The sequence below is a fragment of the Triticum dicoccoides genome, chromosome 1B (genome assembly GCF_002162155.2).
Source record: "Triticum dicoccoides isolate Atlit2015 ecotype Zavitan chromosome 1B, WEW_v2.0, whole genome shotgun sequence".
In the NCBI taxonomy this organism is placed as follows: Eukaryota; Viridiplantae; Streptophyta; class Magnoliopsida; order Poales; family Poaceae; genus Triticum; species Triticum dicoccoides.
In genome coordinates, this window is record NC_041381.1 from 77,163,486 (window position 1) to 77,174,167 (window position 10,682).

Consider the following 10,682-nt stretch of genomic DNA (forward strand, 5'->3'; position numbering starts at 1 on the left):
GCAGTGTGAAGGCCGCGTGACGAGCGCGGCAATTTATAGGCGCGCGCCAAGCGGTGCGCCAAATCTAGCGCGCGTGCTGCCGCCTTTTCCCGCGCGCTACTTTCCCACCGCCGCTAAAGCGCGCCAAAACGTCCCGCACGCGTTAAAAGGAAAGTTTACCCCGCGAACGTGTTTTTTGACGCCGGTGTTGAAGATGCTCTTATCTGTCTTTGCTTTCCGTTTTGGCCATCCAGTTCAACTTCAGCCCAAAGAAACACAAAAGGAAAACACCATCCTAAAAATGGAAAAAATGAAGACACCGCCCAACGACTGACGGGAACCGGAAAGGCAGCCCTCCCGTTTTTCCTCTCCCCCTCCTACCAAATTTCCGTCTCCTCGCGCGCGCGCGCGTGCGCCCGCCTCCTCCCGGCTCCCCGGATGCACGCCATGGCCGACGCCGGCGGCCCCCCGCTCAATCTCTGCCCTCTCTGCGGCCACCCCACCACCAGCACCATCTCTTCCTCCCGCCCATCGTCTCCGCCATTGGCGGCTACGAGGCCGACGCTGAAGAGGAATTCACCACCAGAGGCGCCGCCCGCGGTGGTGCGGGTGGAGATAGGTGACGAGGCGGCGGCACTGCGGGAGGCTCTGGCGCAGCAGCAGGCGGCGCTGGCGGATTTGCAGGCCGAGCTGGATGCGGAGCGGGGCGCGGCGGCCGGCGCCGCGAGCGAGGCCATGACGATGATCCTTCGCCTGCAGCGGGAGAAGGCTGAGGCCATGATGGAGGCGCGCCAGTTCCGGCGCTACGCAGAGGAGAAGATGTCCCACGACGCCGCGGAGCTCGCCGCCCTCGAGGAGACCATCGCCAAGCGCGAGGCCTCGGTGCGCGGCCTCCAGTCTCTGTCACGCCTCAGCGTCGCCAACGCTGCATCGTTGCATTCCACCCCGCGAGTCTCCTCCACGCCGCGCAACCCGTCCACGCCATCGACGGTTGGGGCCGGCGGCTATTACCCACCGTTGCGATGCTTTAGTGGCCGCTTTAATGACCACCCGCCGACCGCGTCGGAGGCGGACGTGCTCGACATGCAGACCCCGCCCGACCACCTCGCGCGCCTCTCCAACCGCGTCCAAATCCTCGAGCACCGCGCACCGCCCACATCCACCACTACGCCCATCATCCGCGTCGCGCCGGGCTCCACCTTCCCCCGCAACCCGCGTCCATTCTCCGACACTGACAGCCTTGACTTCTGCGACGGCGAGTACTTCCCGGACGACGACTGCGGCGCCAGCGATCGGGTGTACACCGTGGACGCCATCCACGGCCGCGGTGTTCCCCTGGTCGTGCCAGAGGGCTCCATCTGTGGCGGCACTCCGGCTGGGAGCGACTGCTGCGCCGGCGGGCCGTGGGGGGAAGACGAGGATATGCGTCGGCTCAGCGCACGCCTCCAGGCGCTGGAGGCCGACCGAGAGACCATGCGCCAGGCCATCATCTCCATGGGCGCCGAGAAAGCGCAGGTGGTGCTTCTCAAGGAGATCGCGCAACAGCTGTGCAAGGACGCCCCGCCACCTTTGCCGGCGGTGACCGTGGGGCAACATTACTACAAGGGGGCAACGCCACCGGCCGTGACCGTCACTGTACCACGGCCGCAGCGACCGATGGTCATGCACAGGATGGTGCTCAAGAGCCAGCCCACGAGGACGTCATTCTTTTCTACTGTAGTCAAGGTAATATAATCGTGTATGATCTCATGTTAAGAGCAGTTGGGCCTTTCTCTGCATACATCGCCGCCAATTCAAACATGGATTTTATACAAAAATAACAATCCAAAAAAGATTTCAAACATGAATTACTTTGTGAATGTAAATAGTTTATCAGATAGGAAAGGATTCCACTATAAATCCAACGTCAGATTTTTTACCATGGCAAATTATGTTCTTGGAGAATGGCAAATTTAGTTGGCAGAAAATCCATCTCAGTTCTTTTTTTATAGGAAAATTGTAGCACTTGCAAACAAATTTGCCATCATCGCACCAATATAAATTGCCATGAAACGTCATATTTGTCATGTCTAAAAATCTGACGTTAGTTTTAAAGTGTTTTGGATAAAAAAATGGGTGTAGAATATTGTTTGCCGTACTAGATAATAATAAACTAATAAACACAAGAGTTGTTATTGCTTTATTTCCGTAATTTTTTGTATCTTGAAGATTGAATAATTGTTGTGTCATTACCTATCCCTGCCTAATTCTCACGATGTGCTAAACAAGGAAATAAGAATGGAAGTAAAAATATATTTGGCAGCATAATTCCCCACAAACTCCCTCATGTAAACTCCCAGTCATCTACCCATGGGTTACCCAATGGTGTGTATAAGTCATATTATTTAGTCAGCTTGCTGGTTGTGAAATACTTACTGCTTGCACATCTATACCCGAGAAGGGCAAGACCTTCGGAGCGAGTAGTATCATAAACTCATAGCGCATCATACCATTTTAGTAGTATACTATCTTGTCATTACATACTATCATAGCCAAGTATCATACACATCATTTTTTTCATAGGTGGCGCTGCATCAATACCCTTATAATACAATACCGTGAGGATCTAATATTACTTACGAGGAACAATCATTTGTGTAAATGAAGTATGGTCAAGTGCCATGGATTCATCATGTTTCAGCCTTTTAGGAGTTAATGCCATTTTACCTTTTCAGAATAGTAGCCACATGTTTCATTAAACAACAAGGGTTACACAGAACACACACGATCACTCTCCCGGCGATACCACAACAGTGGGAGACATGTGTATATATTAATATTTTGCATAATGGACTCTGGAAGAAGAAGAAAATATAAAGTTCACTCTTGGAGAACCTTGTACATTGCCAAACCGTCATCCACCATAGGACTATGGCGGCGCCGTGGCACGACCAGATAAGTAGGGGAATCATTGCCACAACAAGATCTATAAGAGCAACTTTTGCAGTGAATCTTGCTTTTCAGCCGATGAACCAGCCCACTGCACATGACGGAGACGAGAATTTTTGGCTTGTTGGCCCGGAACCTTCCCCATGTCGCTAAATCCCGATGATATCGTTTTCATGCAACATAGTTGGAGAAGAACAACGTCGCCACATGGGTGGTATGTCGGATGCCACCACTGTAGAGATGGACCAGATGAATGTGACTCCTCCTGTTGTTGATTAGAGGACTACCAAATTGGATGAGAAGCAAAGACAATTTATTTAAGGTGGTGTCATCCCTGCCCTCGGTGTGACCCTATCTACACGTCAAAGTTGAAGTCAGGGGTCCCCACCCACTCCTGTTGGGGGAGGGGTGGACAAAGGGGCCAAGAATACCCGACCTTGCTAATGAAGGGAGGGGAAATATGTCACCACCCTAATTGTCCTTGTAGGAGGCAGCGGAGATTGTGGGGGATCTGAAACTCTATGTTGTTTTTATGAATGAAGTGTATGACAAGTAATACGATCATCCATTAATATTTTTATATTATTTGGAATTCGATGCAAGTTGCACCCTGGATTTGAAGGTTGGTATTCCCTGAGAATTTCCAGGCTACTTTGTTTTTCCGATAGCCCATTACTGGCAACATTAGGTTTCATAGTTTATGAACCATGTTAAGCTTGATGGCAGTAACTAAATTATGTTTTACATGTGTATCCATATTTGATCAGCAATAATCTGTTATTATTTTTGTTACAATGTAAGGACATTGCTACTTTGACCTTGCATCCATGTTGCTTGTTCGTTTACCTATTCTGTTCTGGAGAATACAAAGGTGAACATGGGTGCATGTGCACCCATTACAAAAAAAACATAAAAAAATGGGTATCAAACTAGGTCGACTAGTCCACTCACATGTCAAGTTTTACTAAGAAATACACCCATGGTATTCTGACGGAAGAAAACATAATTGGATCTGGAAATTACTTCAAACATTGTCTTTTTTATTGCTCTATTTTTTTAATTTGTTTCCAAGAATACCAAGCATGGCATTTCTTCGTGAAACTTCATACGCGAGTAGAATACTCTACCATGTATCTTATAAAAAATATTCATAGTTTATTGATTTTTCCAGTATCTTTTTTTGATTTTACTATTCATATGCGCGGAACCATCTTCCAAAAATTCGTGTCTGTTTTGTTCTCTTTTTTAGTACATCTTCAATATTACTAGAATTAGGGCGTGCATTTACATTGGCTCCATGATTTAAATTAACTCCTATTGGAATACATCTGCATAAATTGATGCCACTTGTTTTATCTATGGATATTTTTGATTCATAGCTTACGTATTTTTTGCAATTTCACAAGTTTAGTTCCAATATTGCTCTGGCTATAGCTATGTTTTGTTTATGACTTTGATCTATTACATTACCAACCTCTCCATCGTTCCCAGTAATGTATCGAATGAGAACTAGTCTTAACATGGGTAGTCGTAATTAGAAAATTTAGCATTGGATTGCCCGCTTAAGGCTCCAATGCTCACCAAATGCCCCCAAAAGTTCTAAGTTAAGAATACAAGGTTTGCTATAAGTTGGAATCAATGTATCCCATTTGAAGGATGCGTGTTCTAGATTGGCTCTCCATTCTACCATAGCCTATGGTTAAACATGGCTGCTTTGAGAAGTATAGCAGCCCTTTTGTCAAAAGCTTTCTTTGCAAATAAAACATAATTACCTGATAATTCAAAATAGTGTCCATGTTCATCTGCAGTTGGTGAATGGTAAACTCAAAAAATAGTAAAAAAATAGCTAGAATATTTAGGCATCCAAGATGCTCATGTGCGCAAGGTGCATGCATTTTCACTATGTTTGGACATTTGAGGAGCTCGTATAAAAAATCAACACCGAATAGTGCTCTTTTTCAAAGTTTCTCACACCCAATTTTTTTCGCACGATCCCTCACATGTCCAACCACACCATGAAAATTTGCACGAACCTTCCACGCATGAGCATCTTGGATGCCTAAAAGTTTCATATTTATTTTATTGTTTTACTATTTTTTTGAATTTACTATTCACACTCGGGAGTAATGAGTCTGGGTGCAAAATAGCCACTCTCATAATTACCTTGCTTTTGATCTCCTTGTAGTGGGTCGCATCTATCGTCTCCTGGCGAAGGAAATCTTCCCGTATCAAGTGGGTGAAACCTTGTTACCTTGTTACAGTCATTGCATATTTGGCATCTTGATTTAGCTTTGGTGTTGCCCGCAAAATAAAAATTATTTACCTTCGTGCTTTCATCAATGTCATTTTAGGTACCCTATTGGCCAATGCGGTAACAATGTCGGGTTGATGTTGCTGCTCGACAAGTCTTCAAAATCTGCAGGCAACGGGCATCATAAACCTCCCAAAAGGATTTAGATGCCATCAATCTTGATTATATATGGCTGATTTGTTTGTGAAAAACAAGGTGGCTTTCGCATTGTTGTCCCCCAATTCTTGGCATGCTCTTTCGCTGATCTTATCTGATAATGTAGCTTACAAATGGAAGCCATCAATTGTTCTTGCTGTTTTTATTTTTTTAAAGCATTGTTGTTTTTGTTGCCGTGACGATTCTTCATATGTTATACTGATGTTTTATGGCCTTATACCTTCAATACAAAACAATTGCGTAGTACACAGTATGCCACTAGTTGAGTAATGTACATGGCGTTTGTTAAGAATGGGCAAGAGCTAAGGCACTTCACCATATGGGAACAATCATAGTTTCCAAGTTAGAAATGTGTGCAACTACTGGTTCATTTTCATTTTTTAGGCAATTACCTGGACCACCCATAGATGCATATCATATGTAAAATGCAACAAATACCACATATTGTGCATAAAGATTAATTATTGTTTCTAACAAGGATGTCTCACCAAATTATTTTTTCTTACTCCAATACATGTATGTGGATATAAGCTAGAAGATGTTTTGAGAGAAAAAAATGTAGCTCATGTCGAGAATCAGAAGCTTTTAGATTTCCTTTATATCATATCGATCATTTCGGATGCCTTTATATCTACATTCACTCCATCCTATGGCTTAGGGGTCGAGGTCGAAGGACCTCATTTACTAAATCCAGAAGTTCCTCATTTAATTCCATTCGACACCCCTCCTCGCTAATCTTTGGTGAATCTTTTCCCGCGCTCCTCTACAATCTGAAATGTAGAAAGAAAAAGTTTAGATTAATGAGATCTTAACCAAAAAGATGGAGAATTATATGAAGGTAGACCACCAAATCATATTACTTTTACTTGTCTGGAAAAATATTTCTAAAACATCCGATAGTCCTCACAAATTCTCCAAACAAACAGATTAATTTTACCGGCACATATGAACTCAATAAGAAGGCGACCAACACCGGCGTGAAGAACATGCTCATCTTTGAATTTGACTGTGGAACCTTTGATGTGTCGATCATGAGTCTTGACCATCGAGGATTTGAGATAAAGGACACTGCCGGTGAAACTTGATGAGTGTATTTTTACACTCATTTCCACCATTGTTTAAACCCAATAGTCCTGGTTTCCGAGATAAGCACTCTGACACTATTACTAGTGACTAATAAAAGCAAATGATTGTGAATCCCTTTGTTTAATTTTGTTTTCCATGGGAATGTGCCATTTAAGATGGAATCGAAGCATATATGGAATATGAAGGTAGGCGAAAAAACCCGAGAAAACAGAGGCGCAACCAAGACAGAAGATGGCGCCAGGTACGAGCGCTCCCAGTCGTACCACCTGGTGCTGCCTTAGTGACATCAGCGCAAGCCAACTTCATAAAAGGATTGACTCCCCATTCGCAACAAAACGCCATGAAACCATAAACAATCATCCGTATCCATAGTCGCTGCCATTCCCATCTTCATGGCAACCATCCCCTAGCCATAGCCATGACTTGTAATTGAGATACATCATATGCAATGACATTGTAAGAGTATTATCAATCATTTCATCTTCAAATTCAATCTACAATGCCTTTCTTCTGTGATACATCTACGAGGTGTGAGTAGTCCACTCAGGCTATGGGCTGAGGCATAGCCTTGCAACCCCATGTACGTGTGCACGGGATTGTTGGTATTGACTTTAAGGCCAAACATATTTATATGTGTTGTAGTGGATTTTTCTCTTGCCTCTTTCTTGTTCTAAGGCCCACAGGTACCTCGAGATCCCAAGGATCAATCAAGGAGGAGGTAAAGTGCAGGGGTGAGTGAAAGGCTATGCTGAAGGATGGTTATAGTAAGGATGAGTATGATAGTTGAAAAGCGGTTTCCTGAGGAGACGTGAGGTGCATTTATTAAACACCCAATGCATTGGTTCACAGAAATCCTTCATAACCAAGCTAACCCCACAGGACGGTAAGGGCGTTGGTTGGACAATAGATTCACGATGCAGGTTGATGACCGGCCTGAAGAAAATATGCCCTAGAGGCAGTAATAAAGTTGTTATTTTATATTTCCTTATTCATGATAATGGTTTATTATTCATGCTAGAATTGTATTGATCGGAAACTTAAATACATGTGTGAATACATAAACAAATATGGTGTCCCTAGTAAGCCTCTACTGGACTAGCTCGTTGATCAAAGATGGTTAAGATTTCCTAACCATAGACATGTGTTGTCATTTGATAACGGGATCACATCATTAGGAGAATGATGTGATGGGCAAGACTCATTTGTTAGCTTAGCATAATGATCGTTCATTTTGTAGAGATAGATCGAGACACTTAATAGGACTTTCACAAAGCACATACCTTGATAAAGTTTTGAAGAAGTTCAAAATGCATCAGTCAAAGAAAGGGTTCTTGTCAATGTTACAAGGTGAGTCAGACTCAAAGCCCGACCACTGCAGAAGATAGAGAGAAAATGAAAGTCATTCCCTATGCATCAGCCATAGGTTCTATTATGTATGCTATGTTGTGTACCAGACCTGATGTGTGCCTTGCCATAAGTCTGGCAGGGAGGTACCAAAGTAATCCAGGAGTAGATCACTGGACACGGTCAAGAACATCATGAAGTACCTGAAAAGGACCAAGGATATGTTTCTCGTTTATGAAGGTGACGAAGAGCTCATCGTAAATGGTTACGTCGATGCTAGCTTCGACACTGATCCGAATGAATCTAAGTCACAAACCGGATACGTGTTTATATTGAATGGTGGAGCTGTCAGTCAGTGCAGTTCCAAGCAGAGCGTCGTGGCGGGATCTACGTGTGAAGCGGAGTACATAGCTGCTTCGGAAGCAGCACATGAAGGAGTCTGGATGAAAGAGTTCATATCCAATCTAGGTGTAATACCTAGTGCACCGGGTCTAATGAAAATCTTTTGTGACAACACTGGAGTAATTGCGTTGGCGAAGGAATCTAGGTTTCACAAGAGAACCAAACATATCAAGAGACACTTCAACTTCATTCGTGAAAAGGTCAAGGATGGAGACATAGAAGTTTGCAAAATACATACGGATCTAAATGTAGCAGACCCGTTGACTAAGCCTCTTCCACAAGCAAAACATGATCAGTATCAAGACTCCATGGGTGTTAGATTCATTGCAATGTAATATAGATTATTTCCTCTAGTGCAAGTGGGAGATTGAAGGAAATATGCCACAGAGGCAATAATAAAGTTTTTATTTTATATTTCCTTATTCATGATAAAGGTTTATTATTCATGCTAGAATTGTATTAATCGGAAACTTAAATACATGTGTGGATGCATAAACAAATGATGTGTCCCTAGTAAGCCTCTACTAGACTAGCTCGTTGATCAAAGATGGCTAAGGTTTCCTAACCATAAACATGTGTTGTCATTTGATAACGGTATCACATCATTAGGAGAATGATGTGATGGACAAGACCCATCTGTTATCTTAGCATAATGATCGTTCAGTTTATTGCTATTGCTTTCTTCATGTCAAATACATATTCCTTCGACTATGAGATTATGCAACTCACGGATACCGGAGGAATACTTTGTGTGCTATCAAACATCACAACGTAACTGGGTGATCATAAAGATGCTCTACGGGTATCTCTGAAGGTGTTTGTTGAGTTGGCATAGATCGAGATTAGGATCTGTCACTCCGAGTATCGGAGAGGTATCTTTGGGCCCTCTCGGTAATACACATTAGAAGAAGCCTTGCAAGCAAAGTGACTAATGAGTTAGTTACAGGATGATGTATTATAGAACGAGTAAAGAGACTTGCCAGTAACGGGACTGAACTAGGTATGAAGATACCGACGATTGAATCTCGGGCAAGTAACATACCGTTAGACAAAGGGAATTACGTATGTTGTCATAACGGTTCGACTGATAAAGATCTTCGTAGAATATGTAGGAGCCAATATGGGCATCCAGGTTCCGCTATTGGTTATTGACCGGAGAGGTGTTTCGGTCATGTCTACATAGTTCTCGAACCCATAGGGTCCGCACGCCTAATGTTCATTGACGATATAGTGTTATATGAGTTATATGTTTTGGTGACAGAATGGTGTTCGAAGTCCCGGATGAGATCACAGACATGACGAGGAGTCTCGAAATGGCCGAGAGGTAAAGGTTGATATATAGAACAATGGTATTCGGACACCGGAAGTGTTTCGGAGAAAACCATGAAGGAAATATGCCCTAGAGGAAATAATAAAGTTGTTATTTATATTTCCTTATATCATGATAAATGTTTATTAGAATTGTATTAACCAGAAACTTGATACATGTGTGAATACATAGACAAAACAAAGTGTCCCTGGTATGCATCTACTTGACTAGCTCGTTGATCAAAGATGGTTAAGTTTTCTGACCATAGACATGTGTTGTCATTTGATGAACGGGATCACATCATTAGGAGAATGATGTGAAGGACAAGACCCATCCGTTAGCTTAGCATTATGATCGATAAGTTTTATTGTTATTGCTTTCTTCATGACTTACACATATTCCTCTGACTATGAGATTATGCAACTCCCGAATACCGGAGGAACACCTTGTGTGCTATCAAACGTCACAACGTAACTGGATGATTATAAAGGTGCTCTACAGGTGTCTACGAAGGTGTTTGTTGGGTTGGCATAGATCAAGATTAGGATTTGTCACTCCGAGTATCAGAGAGGTATCTCTGGGCCCTCTCGGTAATGCACATCGTGATAAGCCTTGCAAGCAATGTGGCTAATGAGTTAGTTGCGGGATGATGCATTACGGAACGAGTAAAGAGACTTGCCGGTAACGAGATTGAACTAGGTATGAAGATACCGACGATCGAATCTCGGGCAAGTAACAGTATGTTATCATTGCGGTTTGACTGATAAAGAACTTCGTAGAATATGTAGGAACTAATATGAGCATCTAGGTTTCGCTATTGGTTATTTATCGGAGATGTGTCTCGGTCATGTCTACATAGTTCTCGAACCCATAGAGTCCGCACGCTTAATGTTCAATGACGATTTGTATTATGAGTTATGTGTTTTTGGTGACCCAAGATTGTTCGGAGTCCCAGATGAGATCATGGACATGACAAGGAGTCTCGAAATGGCCGAGAGGTAAAGATTGATATATTGAACGATGATATTCGGACATCAGAATGGTTCTGGAATGTTTCGGGTATTTTTTGGAGTACCGAGAGGTTACCGGAACCCCCCGGGAAAAGTAATGGGCCTTCATGGGCCATAGGGGAGAGAGAGGAAAGCACGCAACGGGTGGAGCCCCCCC

At 43.4% G+C, this 10,682-nt stretch overlaps 1 protein-coding gene across 1 annotated transcript; it reads left to right on the top strand.

The window, feature by feature from the left end:
* The first annotated feature begins 417 nt into the window (after positions 1 to 417).
* On the top strand, positions 418 to 5,675 carry LOC119301673 (myosin-binding protein 7-like). The gene is made up of 3 exons (XM_037578667.1): positions 418 to 1,704; positions 5,093 to 5,139; positions 5,259 to 5,675. The coding sequence occupies exons 1-3, from the start codon at positions 418 to 420 to the stop codon at positions 5,362 to 5,364; spliced, it is 1,440 nt and encodes a 479-aa protein (XP_037434564.1). The 3' UTR covers positions 5,365 to 5,675.
* The last annotated feature ends 5,007 nt before the right edge of the window (positions 5,676 to 10,682 follow it).